The 22863-nt window shown below is 45.3% G+C and overlaps 2 protein-coding genes across 2 annotated transcripts in view; one reads left to right on the top strand and one right to left on the bottom strand.

The window, feature by feature from the left end:
• LOC144502412 (ral guanine nucleotide dissociation stimulator-like) overlaps positions 1–22863 on the top strand; it is a 301219-nt gene that overhangs the window by 160049 nt on the left and 118307 nt on the right. The gene's annotated exons all lie outside the window — the stretch shown is intronic.
• Positions 1–22863, bottom strand: part of cfap157 (cilia and flagella associated protein 157) — a 36862-nt gene that overhangs the window by 5351 nt on the left and 8648 nt on the right. Inside the window, exons 3-7 of the mRNA XM_078226295.1 lie at positions 20760–20913; positions 15082–15349; positions 12773–12903; positions 11931–12081; positions 1865–2079 (exon numbers count right to left, since the gene is read on the bottom strand). Of these exons, the coding sequence (XP_078082421.1) occupies positions 1865–2079; positions 11931–12081; positions 12773–12903; positions 15082–15349; positions 20760–20913 (919 nt within the window). The remainder of the gene's footprint in view (positions 1–1864; positions 2080–11930; positions 12082–12772; positions 12904–15081; positions 15350–20759; positions 20914–22863) is intronic.

Below are 22863 nucleotides of genomic sequence, written 5' to 3'. Positions count from 1 at the left end.
CCTTTGGAGTGTGGGAAAAATTGACAACAGAAATACTCAAATCTAAGAGCAGCAATTACCTCAGATAATTCTTGAACTGCCAGTCTGGGAGGCTAACACCATGGGTTGGATTTCACAATCAGGAGACATGCAATGGTGTTTGCCATTGAAGAAAACCTCACAATGATCGAGCATTGACTGGTGAGGATTTCCTCCTTCTTGATGTCAGTTTGAAACTGGCACCAAGTCAAGGGAATCTCCAGCAGCAGTGATGTCATCAACTAGGGTAAGCAGCCAATCCCATTTAGGTATTCTCACAGACAGCAAAGCAGGAAGCTACATACCTCTGAAACCCCTTCACAGATAATTTTATGTTTTAGAAATAGCAAAATAAATAATTGGAGCATATATATGAACTTTTGAAATATGTAAAGATAAAGGAATTTTTTTTATCATAATAGAGAAATGGAACATTAAACAAAGATAGAGTTACTCTTTCAGGGCCGGTGAGGGTGTCTAGCAGTAATTATGAACTCAGTACCCATAATATAAACCAGCTGGCCCCCTCATTCTACAGGTGCAACTTTTCCAAGGGTTTTTGCAATGGGACTGAGTGGAAGTTCTTGTCAAGTCAATAAATTTCTAAATGACTGCCTTCGGAGGGGAGATCAGCGGTGCATCCCTATGGAGAAGCAAAGAATCACTGACTGCAAATACTGGATTTCTGTGTTTTACTGTGCATGTGTGGATTCCAGCAGCAGCTGTCAGTTTCAGAGGAATAATAATGGGGGACGATGGCAGTTTAGGGTCATTATTACCACAAATTCTGGGCTTTTAATTCAGGGAGTAAGTTTTAATTTTAACATGCAAGCATAATAAAACCACACAATTAATTAGAATTTTGACTAGAACTTTACTACTTCCTTAAATTCATGTACAATCATCAATTGTAACACATAATGTTGTTTTTTTTTGGAGAATTGTATTTGTGTTCTCCCTGACAGGGTACCCAGGGTGAAATTTTGCAGACACATCACAGCAGGGGTGGTATGGTACCAAGCTATTCTAAAGTCCACTGACTGACTTCGGCAAGACTGGAAAATCTCGCCGGAGAGAGGAGCCGGAAAATTCCGTCACCCATGTGGAACTAAATGTCTTTAATCCCTAGTCCATACTATGTTAGTTGAAGTAGAGTTTAGAGAGTGCTATAACCGGTCTCACTGACTCTCAGCTCAGAAGCTTTCGAATAAAATCACCCAGAGGTTCGGGCACACAGCTAATTAGTAACTGCTGCTGGAAACTTTGTTAAAAGCTAAATGATGCCTGTCTGCTTTCCCCAGAGCAGAGTACGGCTGCTGACATTCACAGTATCAGCTCACAGGCAGCAAATGGCCTAATGCAGCACGACCCAGGGCGAGGAAGAATTCTGGATTTTAAAATGAGGGCACAGTCGGGAAATTAAATCAATGAATGTGTTTTCAAAAAATGGGCAGCACGGCGGCACAGTGGTTAGCACCGCTGCCTCACAGCGCCAGGGACCCGGGTCCAATTCCGGCCTCCGATTACTGTCTGTATGGAGTTTGCATGTTCTCCCCGTGTCTGCATGGGTTTCCTCCGGGTGCTCCGGTTTCTTCCCACAGTCCAAAGATGTGCTAGTTAGGTGGATTGGCCATGCTAAATTGCCCCTTAGTATCAGGGGGATTAGGAGAGTAAATACGTGGGGTTATGAGGATAGGGCCTAGGTGGGGTTGTTGTCAGTGCAGGCTCGATGGGCCAAATGGCCTCCTCCTGCACTGTAGGGATTCTATGAAATGACAAAACAAATGCGGACTGTAAATTCTAACACGATAAAGGCCGCTCCCCGTTTACTCGACATATTACATACCTCCCTTGAATGTTTGGAGCTTTGTGTTCTAGGTGAGGTAGCTTATCTTTAATGAACTCCCCCAGTGAAGGCCCAAGTCCGAGTATGGCTGCACTGTTGAGCAAAAGCAGCAGTTTCTGCATCATTTGACTGCGATGAGCATACAGCAACATCTCAGAATCCGTCTTTTCCAGATTGGCCGTGGAAAAGGGTTCATCCGCACATTCCGTCTTGTCCTGCAGGGAAAGGGCACTGCACAATTAGAACAAATCCACCTCCGGTTCTAGAGATATCCCATAGGGCGGCATGGTGTCACAGCGGTTAGCACTGCTGCCTCACAGCGCCAGGGACCTGGGTTCAATTCCCGACTTGGGTCACAGTCTGCGTGAAATCTGCATGTTCTACCTGTGTCTGCGTGGATTTCCACCAGGGGCTCCCGTTTCTTCCCACAGACCGAAAGACTTGCTGATTAGGTGCATTGGCCAGGCTAATTTCTCCATCAGTGTACACAAACAGGCGCCGGATTGTGGCGACTGGGGGATTTTCACAGTAACTTCATTGCAGTGTTAATGTAAGCCTACTTGTGACACTAATAAATAAACTTTAAAACATTATAAGAATAGTTTCCTGGGATTTCCAAGTCAGAAAACTGGGTTAAGTACCCTGACAGCAATATTCATCAATGGTACCAGGTAAATCTTCACCCGGTTATCAAAGACATCAGATAACAATTGTTTATTAACCTTGTAAAACATTGAGATTGCAAGTAATTAGAAGCTAGGGTTAAATTAAAAAATAACCAAGACTGCTCAGCAATATTCGTGCGGATTGCAAATTTACAGTTCAGATAAGTGACTGAAAATACATAAATCTGAGATAAATTTAGGACTTGCTTCCTTCCTAGACAGTTTACAAGTCACAGATTTATTGACTAGAATCATAGAAATCATAGAAACCTTACAGTGCAGAAGAAGGCCAATTCTGCCCATCGAGTCTGCACTGACAACAATCCCACCTAGGCCTCATCCCTGTAATCCCACATATTAACCCCAGTAATCCCTCTAATCTACGTATCCTGAACACTAAGTGGCAATTTAGCATGGCCAATCCACCTAACCCACACATCTTTGGACTGAGAGGGGAAACCGCAGCACCCAGAGGAAACCCACGCAGACATGGGGAGAACTCCACACAGACAGTGATCCAGGCCGGGAATCGAACCCGGGTCCCTGGTGCTGTAAAGCAGCAGTGCTAACCACCATACCACCCAGATTACAAGTGTTGATATGTTTGTAGTTAGCAATGTTTCCGGAATTTATCCAAACTTGCCCTCATAAAAACTAGCATGGATGAACCCAGTTGCCTCATTGTTCTCTAGGGGGAACAGTATTAACCTGATGAGATATCAGAATGATTTTAACAGCACTAACAACTATTGCTTCTCGGCCTTTTGGCTAAGATCAAACGTCAGATCGAGCCCAGGATGGGGCGCGATGCCTTATCTTGTCAGCTTGGATCTTGTTTGTCTCTCTTGTGGGGACCATGAATTGGATTCAATTGATTACCTGTTAAGACTTGCATTCCAACCATTATCTGGCAATTGAGTCTGTGTCTATATAATGCCCTGTTTGTGAACTCAACTCTTCACTCACCTGATGAAGGAGCAGCGCTCCGAAAGCTCACGCTACCAAATAAACCTGTTGGACTTTAACCTGGTGTTGTGAGACTTCCTACTGGATTCAATTAGATTTTGAATTTGGTTTTTGGAGCAAGCAAGGAATGAATTAGGGTTTTCCCGGTCCACTTTGAGCATTGACTTTGCAACTTTAAGAATGGAGTAAAAATTTTTTAGAAAACAACTTTTACTGATGAACAATGAAGCTCACAGTTAATGGACAATAAATAAAAGATTTATGAGTATTTATTTATTATTGTCACAAGTAAGGCTTACATTAACACTGCAATGAAGTTACTGTGAAAATCCCCTAGTCGCCACACTTCAGGGTCTGATCCTCTGAAGATCTGCATCTTCCCAGGACTTTGAAAGCAATGGCATTTCATTTACTTTCTTGGAGATGAGGGAGGACATGGGTGGGTTTCCCACGGGTGCTCCGGTTTCTTCTCACAGTCCAAAGATGTGCGGGTCAGGTGGATTGGCCATGCTAAATTGCCCCTTAGCGTCGGTGGGGTTAGCAGGGTAAATATGTGGGGTCACGGGAATAGGGTCTGGGTGGATTCTGGTCGGTGCAGATGTGATGGGCTGAATGGCCTCCTTCTGCACTGTAGGGATTCTATGATATAGGGAGGCGGCAAAATACGATCCTGTTATTAAGCATTGGGAGAGTGAATTAAATGGGGTCCAATTGATGCAAACACTTGTTCAGCAAACATCAGTGGATCAGGAGACAGTGATCAGCTTCAAAAAACCACAAAGGCAAATTTAAAAAAAGATTAGGAATGTTTCTTTGCACTGAAAGTTGAATTTTCTGCTACAAATTGATACGATTCCATCTTCCTGGCAATCCCCTGGGCTCTGTACTAGAGCATCAAGCCTTTTACCAAATCTATCTTAATGATTCGGACTAAATGAGGAGGCACAGTGTGGCTGGAAGAAGGATGTTACAATAGGACACAAATGACAGGTGGAGTTCAATGTAAGTAAGTGGCAGGTCACCCACCTTGGATCTACAGAAGACAAATCAGATCCTTAAAAATAACTGAGAGGCTGGGAACTGTGAGGAAGCAAATGAATTTAAAGTTAAAATTCATTTATTAGTCACAAGTGAGGCTTACATTAACACTGCAATGAAGTTACTGTGAAATTCCCCTGGTCACCACAGTCTTCTTCTGTACTGTGGGGATTCTAAGATATCGCGACCGCAGAGGAGTACAGAGCCATTTTACGATAATTATACCAGGGTTTAAAGGGTTAAATGATTTTGTCGCATAAATGTGGCTTGTATTCTCTTGGGTATCGAAGGCGAAGGGGTGACACAAGCACTGCATTAAGACGGTTCTTGGAATAGATCTAGAAGAGCTACTTCCTGTGGTGGGAGAACCCAGAACAAGAGGACATAACCTTAAAAGTATCTGATCAATATTATTTCTAGCTGAAAAGTAAATTTTTTAAAATGGCCAAAATACTAAAATAATCAAACTTACACAATCTATAAACGGTTGTGAAATGGGAAGGCAAGCACAAAAGTGTAGTTATTTTTATTAGCTGCAGAGTGTGGATCTCTGACATGGCTGACAAGGGAGATTACCCTCAAGAAAATCTCCTTTAACCCTGTCAACAACAGGCAGAGTCTAAAAGCAGCATAAAAAGTGGGTTATTTGAAGAATATCCTCAACAAACAAGAATATTAGCAACCTGAAAATGTTCACCCCTTTCCCAGGCCTGGTCCTTGGCACCCGATAAAGGAGACAGCCAACATGAAGTGGAACTCACACAGGACAGCAATGTGGACACAATAGACTGGATTCTGCGTAATGTGAAATGCACTGACACAGCAAAGAAAGCCCATTTCAGGACATATCTCACTGAATACAATATACTGGGTCTGACAATATATTAGGCCACAATGCACTGAAAAGTCCAAGTTACATCTTTATTCAGCTTTACTATTCTAAAACAGTAAAAATAACGAGAAAGTTTAGTTTTTGTCAGTGAGAAATACTGGGATACTGCATAGAGTCATAGAGGTTTACAGCATGGAAACAGGCCCTTTGGCCCAACTTGTCCATGCCAACCAGTTTTTAACCACTAAGCTAGTCCCAATTGCCCACATTTAGGCCATTTCCCTCTATACCCATCGTACCCATGGAACTGTCCAAATGCTTTTTAAAAGACAAAATTGTACCCGCCTCTACTACTGCCTCTGGCAGTTCGTTCCAGATACTCACCACCGTCTATGAAAAAAATTGCCCCTCTGTACCCTTTTGTATTTCTCCCCTCGCACCATAAACCTACGCCCTCTAGTTTTAGACTCCCTTATCTTTGGGAAAAGATATTGACTATCTACCTAATCTATGCCCCTCATTGTTTTATAGACCTCTATAAGATCACCCCTCAGCTTTCTAAGCTCCAGAGAAAAAATTCTCAGTCTATCCAGCCTCTTATAACCCAATCCATCAAGTCCCGGTAGCATCCTAGTAAATCTTTTCTTCACTCTTTCTAGTTTAATAATATCCTTTCTATAATAGGGTGACCAGAACTGTACACAGTATTCCAAGTGTGGCCTTACCAATGTCTTGTACAACTTCAACAAGATGTCCCAACTCCTGTATTCAATGTTCTGACCAATGAAACCAAGCATGACAATTGCCTTCTTCAACTCCCTGTCCACCTGTAACTCCACTTTCAAGGAGCTATGAACATGCACTCCTAGATCTCTTGTTCTATAACTCTCTCCAACGCCCTACCATTAACTGAGTAGGTCCTGCCCCGATTCGTTCTACCAAAATGCATCACCTCATATTTATCTAAATTAAACTCCGTCTGCCATTCATCGTTCCACTGGCCCAATTGATCAAGCATGCTAGGCTTTATAAAGAGAGGCAGAGAGTATAGAAGCTAAGAAGTTATGTTCAACTTGTATAAACATACTGGTTTGGCCTCAACTGGAGTATTGTGTCTAGTTCCGAGCACCACACTTTAGGAAGCACTAGAATGGGTGCAGAATAGAGTCACAAGAATGGTTCCAAGAATGAGGAACTTCAGTCATGTGGGTAGATTGGAGAAGTTGGGACTTAGAGAAGAGAAGGTTGAAAGGAGATTTGATAGAGGGATTGAAAAGCATGAGGGGTCTGTTCAGAGTGGACAGAGAGAAACTGCTCCCATTGGAAAGGTCAAGAACAAGACAGCACAAATTTCAGATCATTGGCAAATGGAGCCATGAAGGAAAACATTTTCATCTGGACTGCCCTGCCTGCGTGTGCACTGGAGGCAGGTTCAATCAAGGCATTCTAGAGGGAGTTGGGCTATTATCTGAAAAGGAAGAATGTGCAGGGGACTCTGGGGAGTGGAGGAAAGGAATGGCACTAGGGTGAATTGTTCCTTCAGAAGGCCAGCAGAAACATGACAGGCAAATAGCCTCCTTCTGTGCTGTGACCATTCTGTGATTATGTGCAGATATAACTGAATAACTTAGCTTTTCATTGCAGACATATTTGACTGAATTTGTGTGAACTGTGGTCTTGTCTCTAGCCAGCAGATGCTGGGTCCAAATCTCACTCCAGGACTTTAACACAAAAATCAAGGCGGACGCCCTCAGTGCTGTACTGATGGATTGCTGCCTGCCAAAGGTGCTGTCTTTCAGGTGAGATGTTAAACAGAGACCCCATGTGCCCTCTCAGGTGGATAATTAAGATCCCATGGCACTATTATAAAGGAGAGCGAAGGAGCTATCCCAGTATCCTTGGCTAATATTTATCCTTCAGTCAACAACATTAAAACAGATCACCTGGTCATTATCACCTTGCTGCTTGTGGGCAGCTTGCGGTGTGCAAATTGGCTGTGGTATTTCCTACAATAGTACATTGCTACACTTCAAAAGCCCTTCATTGGTCACAAAATGCTTTGAATCATCTGATGGTTATAGAAACATTTCCCGTTGGGAAAAAGGTACAAAAGTCAGAGGTCACATACCAATCGACTCAAGAACAGCTTCTTCCCTGCTGCTGTACTCATCCAGGAGTCTCTTAAAAAACCCTATTGAGTTTGCCTCCACTACCACTGACGGCAGCCGATTCCACTCGCCCACCACCCTCTGTGTGAAAAACTTCCCCCTAACATTTCCCCTGTACCTACCCCCCAGCACCTTAAACCTTTGTCCTCTCGTAGCAGCCATTTCCACCCTGGGAAAAAGCCTCTGAGAGTCCACCCGATCTACGCCTCTCAACATCTTATATACCTCTATTAGGTCTCCTCTCATCCTACGTCTCTCCAAGGAGAAAAGACCGAGCTCCCTCAGCCTATCCTCATAAGGCATGCCATTCAATCCAGGCAACATCCTTGTAAATCTCCTCTGCACCCTTTCAATCTTTTCCACATCCTTCCTGTAATGAGGCGACCAGAACTGAGCACAGTACTCCAAGCGGGGTCTGACGAGGGTCTTATATAGCTGCATCATTATCCCCGGACTCCTAAACTCGATCCCTCGATTGATAAAGGCCAGCACACCATACGCCTTCTTAACCACCTCCTCCACCTGCGGGGCCGATTTTAGAGTCCTATGGACCCGGACCCCAAGGTCCTTCTGATCCTCTACACTACTAAGAGTCTTTCCCTTTATATTGTACTCCTTCATCCCATTTGACGTGCCAAAATGGACCACTATGCATTTATCTGGGTTGAAGTCCATCTTCCACTTCTCCGCCCAGTCTTGCATCCTACCTATGTCCCTCTGTAACTTCTGACATCCCTCCAGACTATCCACAACCCCACCAACCTTTGTGTCGTCGGCAAACTTACCAACCCATCCCTCCACTTCCTCATCCAGGTCATTTATGAAAATGACAAACAGCAAGGGTCCCAGAACAGATCCCTGGGGCACACCACTGGTGACCGACCTCCATTTAGAAAAAGACCCATCTATACCCACTCTCTGCCTCCTTTGGGCAAGCCAGTTCTGGATCCACAGGGCAGCAGCCCCTTGGATCCCATGCCCTCTCACTTATGAAAGGCAAGTTTGCTTCTTTCTAAGTTCCTCAGCTGCCATGGTGGGATCTGAATTGATGTTTGCAGATCATTAACTCGGAACACTGTTTTACTAGTCCAGTGACATTATCATCATGCCACCATACCCCTCAAGGGTTAATGAATGAAAATCCTCAGAACACTGTTTTACTAGTCCAGTAACACAACCATCATGCTACCATACATGCTCTGACCAAGACTGCAAGAAACTATAAAGAGTTGCGACACTGTCTACACTTCCCGCTGCCTCGGGAAAGCAGCTAGCATAATCAAGGACCCACGCACCCCGGCCATACTCTCTTCCACGTTCTCCCGTTGGGAAAAAGGTACAAAAGTCAGAGGTCACGTACCAATCGACTCAAGAACAGCTTCTTCCCTGCTGCTGTCAGACTTTTGAATGGACCTACCTTATATTAAGTTGATCTTTCTCTACACCCTAGCTATGACTGTAACACTACATTCTGCACCCTCTCCTTTCCTTCTCCCTTGTGTACTCTATGAACGGAACGCTTTGTCTGTATAGCGCGCAAGAAACCATACCCCTCAAGGGTTAATGAATGAAAATCCATTAAACTCTGATGGGATATGATATGCAGAAACACTGCCCTCTCTTCCTCTATCTTCCAGATGTTTATTTGTTGAGGTTCCAAGACCTGCATGGGGCTCTTCCAAACAGCTGCAAACTATTTCATGTAAATATGAAACAGGGAGCTGGTTGTGCAACATGACAGCTGTAAACCCAGTAATAGCTGCATTCTTGTAACAAGATGTGAAAATGGTCGGTCACAGAAACCAGAAAACGAATCCCTTCCTCACAGGGCAGAGAGGGAGGCAGAGGAAAACGGGCTCAAGTGTGCAAGTGACGCCACGTTGAAATTTACCACGATGGTTTCGTATACCCTGCATAACAGAAACTGCACCATGGGCTGCTGCACACTGGGGAGTACAAGAAGCGTGCCCCAGCTGTGTTAGCCTTTCACCTCCTGAGGGCTTTTCACAGTTAGCACATCACAGGTGGCTCCCATTATAAGTTAACTCATGAAAGACTTCTGAGTCGAAGAATTCATCTTCTAACTCTAACAGGGACAATCTTTGGTTTTTATTTCTGCCGACACTTGAGTCGTACTCCCATGTGGATCCTTGGACCCTGGCAGTCCTCTGGTACCGAGTCCAAGCTGTGAGCTTGAATCGTGATTTTTGGAAGTCTATTCCTTCATGCTAAATTCAACCTTTTCCTCCTCTGACAACCACGCACACATTTCCACAGGGACTGCTGTATAGTGTCCAGCAGCAGGAAGTTTCCCTAGGCCAGGGGTGCTGAGGCCACTTGTTGCATTATGGGCAAGAAAAACTAATACAAGAAAAACTAGTGCAGCCTAACTCAGACCATGGATTAAATCTGGCACTTTCCTACACAACTAAGAATTCCTTATCATTTACCTATACACTCTGGTATAGCCAAGATCAAATACCTGTGATATGAACTGTTAGGGAGCAGTTCAGAAACTCCGAAGTGCACTACAAAGTTAGGTTAGACACCAACTATTTTTGATTTTGGCATTACTGTGAGCATAATTCTCCCAAAAAAATTCTAAGTGTCGAATTTGCATAAAAACTGGACTAAATTTTTAAAATGGGAGTTCCAAAATGAATTTTCCATACTCTGTGCATGGCAGAGTGCCCTAGCGTGAATCATGTGAAATATCAGTGGGTGGTGCCTATTCGCGCTGGAGAGGCCGGCAGCATAGTGCTGAGCGGGCCACTGCGCACATGCCGATCCGTCAGCACCAAGGTCGGCGCATGAGCAGTAGCCCTGCACTGCCAGCCTCCCGATCGCTGGCCAGCCCCGCGATCCCCGCATTGCTGTCCGCTCCCACAACCCGATAGCTGGCCCCTCCGGAACACGTCCAGCCTCGACTTTGACTCCCTCACCCCCTGCAGCCCTGATCCCCTCCTCCCCCCACAGGCAGAACCCTGCACCACCACCCCCCCCACCCCAATATCCAGTCCAGTTCGCTGGCCTCCCTCCCTCTGTCACTGATCCCAGTGCAAAGTGGCAACGAGAACCCCCACCCTCACCGATCTCCCCCCGAGGCCCTCCCATTGGGCTGCGCCCCCTTGGCACTGCCCGATGCCTGGTGGGCATTGCCAAGGTGCCCCCTTGGGCCATGCCAAGGCTGGGAGAATCGCCCCCCAAGGTGTTTCACTCCTGGTGTGATTCTATTTACCCACCAGGAAGCTTTTATCAAAACAAACTTTATTTAACAATACAGTTTAACTACAACTAGAAGAATCAGCATAACCTTTACCAAATAAAAAACTTAAACATGACAATATAGAATTCTTAACTGCTAGCCTATCTCTCGTAGTTCCAATTTAAGCAATATTCCTCAAAGACGTAAACTCCCCTTCAAAATCAGTGAGCAAACAACAGGCTTGTGTTTTGTTTTGCAGGATGGCAGTCCTCAAACCTCCAGATACCTCTGGAGAGAGATACCTATTTTCTAACAGGCCCCAGTGAGAGAGGGAGAGAAGATCTGCTGCTCCTTGCAAACCCAAGCAGAAACTGCCTGCTCTTTCTCCCTATGTAAGCCCAGCTCCACCCATTAGCAAATAACGCACTCTTGTCAGTCAACCTAATTAAACCTCACTCTGAAACCCCAAGGGACAGCCCAAAAAATAAACAAACTGCATTGGCGCACATTAAAAAACAAACACCCAATATCTAGAATCAATGATGCTTCTATGTTCTTCACATGTGGGCTGCCTGGAGCAGCCAAATCGACACCATAATCAGAGCTGAAGTTTAAGACATTCCCTTCATAAGAAACATGATATAAATACATTTCTTAAAGGCACAGTATTGTCACACGAACAAAGAATGGGTACAGATACACATAGTAGCAATCCATGATGAAGCTTGTTGCATTGGGTGGCAAGCTGGCACAGTGGTTAGCACTGCTGCCTCACAGCGCCAGGGACCCAGGTTCGATTCCCAGCTTGGGTCACTGTCTGTGTGGAGTTCACCCCATGTCTGCATGGGTTTCCTCCCACAGTCCGAAAGATGTGCTGGTTAGGTGCATTGGTCACGTTAAATTCTCCCTCGGTGTACCTGAACAGGCACCGGAGTGTGGCGACGAGGGGATTTTCACAGTAACTTCATTGCAGTGTTAATGTAAGCCTACTTGTGACACTAATAAACAAACTTAAAACTTACAGAAATGATCAACATCTCCGATGAAATAACAGAGCGTTTCAAACAGCATCAGGAATCTGACAGTAGCCTATACCTCTGTCAAATATCATGCTTCAGAGTGGGCACCATGAATTAGGAAGCAGAGAGCAGCAATACTGATGCTATTCCCCAGATAGAAGTGGTTACCTTACCTGTAGAGCATCTTTCAAAGCATAGGCAGCATCGGACAGGACTTTCTCCACCTGTTTCCTGCGCTTTTCCTGTTGTTCCATGAGGCTCCTCTGATTCTCCAAATGAGATTGCTTTGTTTCCAATTGCTTCTTCAGAGAGGCAATTTCTTCCCTGAAGGTTACGTGACAGGAGAACAGAGATGGTAATATTCAAACACAACCACCCAGGAACAAGTTTCAGTAACCTCTATTTAACGTGGAGGCACCATCGGGTTTTTATTTGGGGAGGCAATGGCATTATCGCTAGACTATTAATCCAAAAACTCAGCTAATGTTCTGAGGACCCGAGTTCGAATCCCACCACGGCAGATGGTATTTGAATTCAATAAAAAATATCTGGAATTAAGAATCTACTGATGACCATGAAATCATTGTCGATTGTCAGAAAAACCCATCTGGTTCACTAATGTCCTTTAGGGAAGGAAATCTGCGTCCTTACCTGGTCTGGCCTACATGTGACTTCAGAGCCACAGCAATGTGGTTGACTCTCAACTGCCCTCCAAGGGCAACTAAGGATGGGCAATAAATGCTGGCCAGCCAGTGACGCCCATGTCCCATGAATGAATTTAAAAAAATTAACTGATCAAAATGACTTGGATGTTGGGCAGGTAAAGGCACATTACAATTTGAGGAGAAGGAGGACTTGCTAATTGAATTGATCTTTTGGATTACGTCTAGCAAAATATCTAAAGAATCAGGTTAAAAACTATCGCGAGTGAGAACCCAGTCTGTCAAAAATTAAAATCTCTTGAAGTTCAGCAGACATGTGCTGTCATGTAGGCACAGCACTGGATTCCACACACCTTAGAGATTCATTCTGTCCCTCCAGTTCCTTGATGGCCGACTCAAGTTGCGGGATGAGCTTGTTCCCCTCCCCGCATTTTTCCAACGATTCCTGCTGCTGTTTGCATTTATCGGTCAGCATTTGGATAATCTGAAATTCAAGCCAGCAAGTTACTCCGGTTGGTTGGGGGGGGGAGGAGGAAATTTGTGCAGTGGTCAGACCATTAAAATGAGAAGTAGACCTTGCTCAAAAGAACCCAGTTAAAAGTACCCCGCAGTGCAGGATTCAACCGTAGCGGCCGGCAGTGAGGAAGGGGCTGATAAATGACATCCTGCACGTGACAAGGTCTCACTTAATAGACTTGATAGAAAGATTTGCACCCACTGGGAATAACCGGATTGGGGCCCCAAGTACAAAACTGGATAGTGTTCAGGAAGTAGAGTGTAATGGTGAATTATGTTTTTTGGACTGGAGGGAGGTTTAAAGTGATGGCCCCCAGGGATTGGTATTAGAACCACTGCTGTTTTGATGTACATTAATAATTGAACTTGAGTATATAGGGCATAATTCCAAATTCTGCATTTGACACAAAATTCAGGACAGCAGCATACTGAGGGGACAACAGTCATAGACTGCAGGAAGACATAAACAGACTCTGGAAATGGCAGAAATTTAAATCTGAGTAGAGTGAAGAATTTTGGTAGGATGATTATGGAGAGACAATATAAGCTAAAGTGTATAATTTTAAAGGGTGTGCAGGAACAGAGAGACCTGCGAGTTTGTATACAGAGTCTTTGAAGGTAGCAGGACAAGTTGACATGCCTGTTAAGTAAGTGTACCGAACCCCTGGCTATAGAAGAGAACAAAGGTTACGCTAAGCCTTTATAAATAATTCCATTCCAGTATTGTGTCCAATTCTGGCCATTACACTTTAGGAATAACATCAAGGCCTTGGACAGGGCGCAGAGGACATTTACTAGAATTGTACCAGGGATGAGGGACTGCAGTTACGTGGAGAGGGTAGAGAAACTGGGGCAGCTCTACTCAGACTGGAAAAAGCTAAGGGGAGATTTGAGAAGGTATTCCAAATCATGAAAGGGTTTGGTGGAGTAAATAGGCAGAAACGGTTTCCACTCGTTGAAGGGTGGCCACATTTAGGATAACTGGCAGAAGAGCCAGAGCTGAGGAGGGGGTCATTTGTTTTTTTGACACTTTCTGAGTTATGATAATCTGGAATGCTCAACCTGAAAGGGTGGTAGAAATAAATTGAATAATCAAAAGGGAATTGGATAAATAAGTGGGGGGGGGGGGGGTTGCTGAGCTCTGAGACTAACTGGGAGCTCTTTCAAAGAGTGGGGCGAGCAGGATAGGTCAAATGGCCACCTTCTGTGCATCAGATACTATGATGGTGCTGGAGCATGGCGACTTCTTGCAAGCCGTGCCCAGCATACAAACAAGGACAAAGAACAAAGAAAATTACAGCACAGGAACAGGCCCTTCGGTCCTCCAAGCCTGCACCGACTATACTGCCCGACTGAACTAAATTGCCCTGCCCTTCCGGGGACCATATCCCTCTATTCCCATCCTATTCATGTATTTGTCAAGATGCCCCTTAAAAGTCACTATCATATCTGCTTCCACTACCTCCCCCGGCAACGAGTTCCAGGCACCCCCCACCCTCTGTGTAAAAAACTTGCCTCGTACATCTCCTTTAAACCTTGCCCCTCGCACCTTAAACCTATGCCCCCTAGTAATTGACTCTTCCACCCTGGGAAAAAGCTTCTGACGATCCACTCTGTCCATGCCCCTCAATCTTGTAGACTTCTATCAGGTCGCCCCTCAACCTCCGTCGTTCCAGTGAGAACAAACCAAGTTTCTCCAACCTCTCCTCATAACTAATGCCCTCCTTTCAAGGCAACATCCTGGCAAATCTTTTCTGTACCTTCTAATTCTATCTTTTATTCTCGTTCTATGCTTCCAAAACTTTATTCTAACTCTTTTAAACACCCTAGCTATGACCGTAACACGACATTCTGCACTCTCTCGTTTCCTTCTCTATGAACGGTATGCACTGTCTGTATAGCACGCAAAAAACAATACTTTTCACTGTATGCTAAAGCATGCGACAATAATAAATCAAATCAAACCAAATCAAAAATGATTACCATCTCCTCCTTAAGAGGAACATCTTCGACCAAGTTTCTGTTCACCTTTCTAAAAATCCTCTTTCTGCCTACTAGGAAGTACTTTGGGACGTTTCTCTGTTAAATTATTCTCTTTCCGCCCCCTCCCCCAACACAACACTTCCTTCTCCGAGAAATACCAAACCTTAAGGTTGCTGAAATTCTTTTTGGCCATTTCTTTGTGACTCTCCTCCAGGAGTTGAACGGTTCGCCACTGCCTCTTTGTTTCTAGTTTCAGCTCGTCATTTTCCTTGATGATTTTTACACTTTTCTCTGACATTTTCCCCAGCTGGCTGCTGATGGATGCATTTTCACGGATGGCCCTTTTAGTCGTCTCTGCCACCTGCCTTTTTGAGATGCGACGGAACTCTACAGCTACAGCGTTCACTCGTGAAACCATGTCCTTCTTTAACCTACAGGAATAAACGTCGCAGGTTAACTGCTACAGATTCAACCCCTATTTTGTGCTAAATCGTTTGACCATAAGACATAGGAGCAGAATTAGGCCACTTGGCCCATCGAGTCTGCTCCGCCATTCAATCATGGCTGATATTTTTCTCATCCCCATTCTCCTGCCTTTTCCCCATAACCCCTGATCCCCTTATTAATCAAGAACCTATCTACCTCTGTCTTAAAGTAACTCAATGCCTTGGCCTCCACAGCCTTCTGTGGCAATGAGTCCCACAGATTCACCACTCTCTGGCTGAAGAAATTCCTCCTTATCTCTGTTTTAAAGGATCGCCCCTTTAGCCTGAGGTTGTGCCTTCTGGTTCTAGTTTTTCGTATTAGTGGAAACATCCTCGCCACGTCCACCCTGGTGTCCTTTCCATCAGGCGACTGAATTATTTCAATGGAATCAGGGCCGTTGGGCTGGAGGGAGGGAAATAAATCAACTAAGCTTCTCACTTCCCGATCACTGTCCCAGTGACCCACGCTGAAAATACACCGATGTGGATATTGGGTGAAGACATGACTAGTGTCACCTATATTTACCCTTATCACCAAATAATGTTTCTGACACTCAACGTCACACATGACAATATAATAACATAAAAGCAAAATACTGTGGGTGCTGGAATCTGAAAGAAAACAGAAAATGCTGGAAAATCTCATAGGTCTGATAGCATCTGTGGCGAGAGAATAAAACTAATGTTTCGAGTTTGGATGACCCTTCGTCAGAGCTGAAGACAAAGAAAATAGGATGAGATTTATAGTGTGGGTGGGGGTGGGGGGGAGTGGAGGAGGAAATGGGGCTTTTGTAATATGGGGAGGCAATGGTCTAGTGGTATTATCGCTAGACTATTAATTCAGAAATTCAGCTAATGTTCTGGGGTCCTGGGTTCAAATCCCACCACATGACATGGTAAAATTTGAATTCAATAAAATCTATCTGGAATTAAGAATCTCCTGATGACCACGAAACTATTGTCGATCGTCGGAAAAACCCATCTGGTTCACCAACGTCCTTTAGAGAAGGAAATCTGCCATCCTTACCCGGTCTGGCCTACATGTGACTCCAGAGCCACAGCAATGTGGTTGACTCTCAACCGCCCTCCAAGGGCAACTAGGAAAGGGCAATAAATGCCGGCCAGCCAACGATGTCCACATCCCATGAAGAAATAAAAAAATTGACAAAGATGTCACAGACAAAAAGACAAAGAGAATGTGAATGGTGGTAGTAAAGGCTGAGAATGGTGTTAACGGTGTCCATTAAGAGATCTAATGAGTAAATGTCAGAACAAGGGTGAAGAATGTCAAAGGACAACCTGCATGTGGTAGATAGCCCTAGTGGGGTGGGGGGGAGGGAACAATATGGAAAACGAGACGTTGAAAAAGTGGACAAATGAAATGATGGAAGAAATAAAAATTAAAAATAATAATACATGACAAGTTATCAAGAAGCAGGAGGATTGACAGTTCTCGTGGAACTGTTCCTCAATCAGAGTCAGCAGCCTGGAAACTGGGTCACCCTGCATAGTTTTACAGGTACTAAAGGGCCAAGTAAGGATCCAGTAGGGGAAGTGGTGCATGCATCCTGCGCAGAAGTGTGCCCCTTATCATTTTATGAGGGCCGCTCCATAGCCATGCAGGGTGTGCACTATAGGACATAAAACAATTTTGAAGCCCCCTTTGCTAGGGGGCATGGTGGCACAGTGGTTAGCGCTGCTGCCTCACAGTGCCAGGGACCCGGGTTCGATTCCCATCTTGGGTTACTGTCTGTGCGGAGTCTGCATGTTCTCTCCGTGTCTGCGTGGGTTTCCTCCGGGTGCTCTGGTTTCCTCCCAAAATACATGTTGGTTGGGTGCATTGGCCATGCTAGATTCTCCCTCAGTGTACCCAAACAGGCCCTGGAGTGCGGCAACTAGGGGATTTTCACAGTGTGTAACTTCATTACAGTGTTAATGTGAGTCTGCTTGTGACACTAATAAATAAACTTTAAAAAACTTCAATTGTGGCTTAACTGACCACCGCCGAGCTTCTTTAGGTACTGAGGTACAAGCCAGAGTTCCGTCGAGACTGGAGAGAGTGCAGTGTTGCACTGGAATCAAACAATCTTTTCCTTTCACAAAAGCTGACGGACCCTGCTCTGTATTTCCACGATATCCAGCCTTTTGGTAAACTTATATTTACATAGTACATTTAACACATTCTATTTAACCACAATCTAAGTTCCAGGGCAGGGATTTTAAGACAGTCGCAGTAAACACAAGAGAGAATTGTGCATGAAAAGTGCAGTATCTGGGAAATGTATAAATACTCTTTTCTTTTCCTTTGGCTCTAACCGTGGGATGTCAGTGGTGGGAACTGGAACGCTCCTTCCTGTTTTTTGGCAACCAATCTCAGCTGGAATACAGCACGCATTCTGACAAGTAAAAACACCCGAGTGTACCAACACCGACACCACACCAACTCTCCTTGTGACCTTCTCAAATGAAACCAGCAGTTTACTGTTAAATTATGAGTGAGAGGAGCAGTGCTGTACTTTGCTTCCGTATCACTGGACTGGGGGTAGAGGAAAACATTAGTGAGGGTTCTCACTCCAAAACATGGAGGGCGGGATTTTACTGCTTCACTCGAGCGAGACCGGAAATCCTCGCCCGAGGTCAACGGACATTTCCGTTGTCTGTCCCTCGCCCGCTCCGATTCTGTGGCGGGCGGGGCGCTAGAATTCCAGCGGGAGTGTTTGGAAAACCGGTGGTAAGCAGTAACTTGTAGATGTCAGGTGAGGACACAATCTGACTTAGCCGTGCGTGGTGTCCTCGAGTCAAGTAGCTTGTCATCACCCCCTATCAATGCTCATAAGTCTGAAGCGACTGGAAGAAAGAGGACCTTTTGGCTAAGATCAAGCACCAGATCAAGCCCAAGATAGGATGCAATGCCTTTTCTTGTCAGCTTGGATCTTTGTCTTTCTCGAGGGGACCTTGAATTGGATTCAATTGGATTTTGAATTTGGTTTTTGGAGCAAGCAAGGAATGGATTTTGGCTTGCCCAGTCCACTCTGAGCATTGGCTTTGTAAAAGTTAATTTATTTTTTATTAGTCACAAGTCACATTAACACTGCAATGAAGTTACTGTGAAAATCCCCTAGTCGCCATACTCCGGCACCTGAAGGAGAATTTAGCACGGTCAATGTGCCTAAACCAGCACGTCTTTCAGATTGTGGGAGGAAACCCAACTTCATCGATGGAGTAAAAATGTTAAAATAAAAAGAGGGAAGGCAATTTAAGGTAAAGGTTACAATTCTAAAGGGGGTGCAAGAACAGAGATCTGGGGGATTTGAAGTCATTGAATGCAGTCGGGCAGGTTGAGAAAGCGATTACATAAATACAGGATCCTGGGCTTTATAAATGAACAGAGTACAAAAGCACGAACGTTATGATGAACCTTATAAACCACTGGCTCAGCAATATCTGAAATGCTGTGTCCAATCCTGGGCATTGCACTTTAGCAAGGATGTGAAGGGATTATTAGAGAGGGTGCAGAGAAGTTTTACCAGAATGGTTCCACAGGAGACGTTGGAGTTCACAGAATCATAGATTTCTACAGTGCAGGAGGAGGCCATTTGGCCCATCGGGTCTGCACCAACTCTCTGAAAGAGCATCTTACCCGGGCCCTATCCTTGTAACCCCACATATTTACCCTACTAATCCCCTTAACCTTTCGACACCAAGGGGCAATTTAGCATGGCCAATCCACCTAACCTGCGTATCTTTTGACTATGGGAGGAAACCGGAGCACCTGGAGGAAATTCAGGCAGACACGGGGAGAACGTGCAAACTCCACACAGACGGCCACCTGAGGCCAGAATCGAATCCGGGTCCCTGCCGCTGTGAGGCAGCAGTGCTAACCACTGTACCTCCCACTGTTCTCATTGCAGCAGATAAGGTTGAGAGAAGATATGACAAAGGTGTTTAAAATGATGAGGGGTCTGAACAGAGCAAAGAGAAACTCTTCACACTGGTGGAACGGTCGAGCTTTGAGAGTGGACATAGATTTAAGGTGATTAGCCAAAAAACCACCGGGGCGGCCCAGTGGTTGGCACTGCTGCCTCACAGCGCCAGGGACCACGGTTCAATTCCGGCCTCGGGTCACTGTCTGTGTGGAGTTTGCACATTCTCCCCGTGTCTGCCTGGGTTTCCTCCCACAGTGCAAAGATGTGCGGGTTAGGTTGATTGGCCAGGATAAATTGACCCTAGTGTCAGAGGGTTAACAGGATAAATATATGGGGTTACGGGAATAGGGCCTGGAAAGGATTGTGGCCGGGGAAGGCTCGATGGGCCGAATGGCCTCCATCTGCACTGTAGGGATTCTATGACATGAGGAAAAACGTTTTTCTAATCAGAAAGTGGTTAGGACCTAAAATGCACTACCTGAAATGGTGGTAGAAGCAACTTCAATAGTGGCTTTCAAAAGGGAATAGAATAAAATATAATTAAATAACAAAAGGAAAACAATGACAGGGCCAGGAATAAGAAAGGGGAATGGGACTAGTTGTATTACAGCTGCAGAGAGCCTGGCCAAATGGCTTCCTTCTGTGCTGTAACCATTCTATGATTCTATAAAAATAGAATGTGGGGGCAGCACGGTGGCACAGTGGTTAGCACTGTTGCCTCACAGCGCCAGGGGCCCGGGTTCGATTCTTGGCTTGGGTCACTGTCTGTGCGGAATTTGCATGTTCTCCCCGCGTCTGCGTGGGTTTCTTCCGGGTGCTCCAGTTTCCTCCCACAGTCCGAAAGACGTGCTGGTTAGGTGCATTGGCCATGGTAAATTCTCCCTCAGTGTAACCGGAGTGTGGCGACTGAGGGATTTTCACAGTAACTTCATTGCAGTGTTAATGTAAGCCTACTTATGACACTAATAAATAAACTTTAACTTTTTAACTTTAACTAAAAGCAGAATGCCAACTTGGACAGGTTACTGGAGGGTTAGAGTCATAGAATCTACAGTGCAGAAGGAGGCCATTTGGCCCATCGAGCCTGCACCGACAACAATCCCACCCAGGTCCTGTCCTATCCCCGTATCTCCTAATTCCCCTGACATTAAGGGGCAAATTACCCTGGCCAATCAACCTAATCCGTACATCTTTGGACTGTGGGAGGAAACCGGAGCACCCGGAGGAAACCCACACAGACACGGGGAGAATGTGCAAACTCCACACAGACAGTGACTCAAGGCCGAAATTGAACCCGGGTCCCTGGCGCTGTGAGGCAGCAGTGCTAACCACTGTGTCACCGTGCCACCCACTGACATCATTGGAAAGCAAAAAGTCAACACCTTCAGGACAGGAAGAACTGCGCTAGAAAGAAAATGAGAAAAGCTTACCTATCTTTATCCATCACTGCCCTCCTCTCCAAGTCATAAATAACTTCACTATGCGCCAACTCCTGATTCTTTAACTTTGCTTCAAGTGCAGCAAACTTTGCCATCAGGTCCTCCTTTTGAACTCGAAACTCCTCAAGGGCATCCAGCTTTCCGGCTGTAAAACAGGAGTGGAAAAGAACAGAACGGTAACCTTCCGCCAAGTTTATATCACGAGCTAGGATAGTGGCACATTGTACATCTGCCGTGACAGTCTTCAACACAAACATGTATTCAGTAGCTGTGCTTCTCCTTCCCCTTTGCCAGCGTCATGGCTTTGCACGACTTCACTACAATATGGAGGGAAATCACAACACTGGTCACTCCCATCTGCTCTTAGACACCGAGAGTTGGCTTTAATGGAGGCTGTGGGGTCTCACCGGCCAGAGGAAGAATCATGATGTGGAGATGGGATTGGGGTAGGCACATTAAGAAATCTCACAACACCAGGTTAAAGTTATTTGGTAGCACGAGCTTTCAGGAGCACTGAAGAAGGGGCAGCGCTCCGAAAGCTGGTGCTACCAAATAGAACTGTTGGACTTTAACCTGGTGTTGTGAGATTTCTTACTGAGGAAGAATCAATAGGGGTGATCCCCCACCCATTCTGCACTCTCTCCTTTCCTTCTCTATGAACGGTATGCTTTGTCTGTATAGCATGTAAGAAACAATACTTTTCACTGTATACATGTGACAATAATAAATCAAATAAAGATGTGTAGGTTAGGTGGACTGGCCACGGCAAATGCACGGGGTTACAGGGATAGGGTGGGTAAGATGCTCTTTTGGAGAGTCGGTGCAGACTCGATGGGCCGAATGGCCACCTTCTGCACTGTAAGGATTCAATGGTTCTATGGATCCCAGGCTACAGGTGAGTGATGATGAAATGAGGGTCCCGGGAGAAGGGCCCAGCAGCAAGGGCAGGGGGTGTTTCTCAGCGACCCCCACCTTTCTTGATGCCCAGTCCCTTGATCAGGAACTGCGTGCCTTTGAAAAAAGAGCCCCTCCTTCCACCAAGCAAGCCCACACAGGTTTGCCTGACATGCTCTCTGCATGGTGAATATGTGAATCACCTGCGGTGGCAAAGTGAGGCCCTTAAGAGGGCTTTGCACCACAGACATGACAGGGGTGGCAGCTGGGTCCCCAACTACCAACCTCTCTCCTGATTAACTAGCAACCCCCCCCAACTCCCCCTCCCACCAGATTTGCCAAGGGATAGGGCACGATATTCTGCCCAGCATTTCAGGTTGATGACCTTTGATTAGAACTGGAAAAGTCAGAGATATATTACAGGAGTACAGAGGCAGGGAATGAGGACTGAGAGCCAAGAACAAGGAAAGGTCTGTGTGGGATTCAATTGTGGTTTGCCCAGTTAAAAGGCTTCATTTTAAGGTATTTCTGTCTATATAACTAATTATGCTAAGCTTTAAAGCTAACTTAAGCTAACTTAAGCACATTTTAAAACTCAGCTTGGAATTCTGGGTTTAGCGTACAATGTAAGATAAACAGGCTTTCTCAGAAGGTAAACAGAAGCTTTCAGGGTCACAGCTGGCAATAGTTTATGTGTCGTTGAAGACTGCTTGTACCCAGCTCTTTAACAACACAGAAAAGTTTGACCAACTTTTACAGATGCAACATAGAAAGCATCCTTTCTGGTTGTATCTCAGCTTGGTATGGCTCCTGCTCTGCCCAAGACCACAAAAGATCGTGAATGTAGCCCAATCCATCACGCAAACCAGCTTCCCATCCATTGACTCTGTCTGCACTTCCCGCTGCCTTGGCAAAGCAGCCAGCATAATTAAGGACCCCACGCACCCCGGACATTCTCTCTTCCACCTTATTTTTCTTGTTTATATATCCAATTCAATCCAATCAAAGTCCAATTCAAAGTCTCAGCAAGTGAGACATTCCAGATCCAAGCTGACAAGACAGGCTCACCACTTCCTGTCTTGGGCCTGATCTACATGATTCAAGCTGATTGGAGCAGACATTGCACCTCCTCCAAGGCTTGATCTAATTTGCATCTTAGCCAAAAGGCCGAGATGCCGCTTTAAAAAATTGCTTCAAATGA

The sequence above is a fragment of the Mustelus asterias genome, chromosome 13 (assembly GCF_964213995.1).
Source record: "Mustelus asterias chromosome 13, sMusAst1.hap1.1, whole genome shotgun sequence".
NCBI classification, from domain to species: domain Eukaryota; kingdom Metazoa; phylum Chordata; class Chondrichthyes; order Carcharhiniformes; family Triakidae; genus Mustelus; species Mustelus asterias.
Note: the sequence above shows the minus strand (reverse complement) of the source record. Positions and strands in the feature narration are given on the sequence as shown.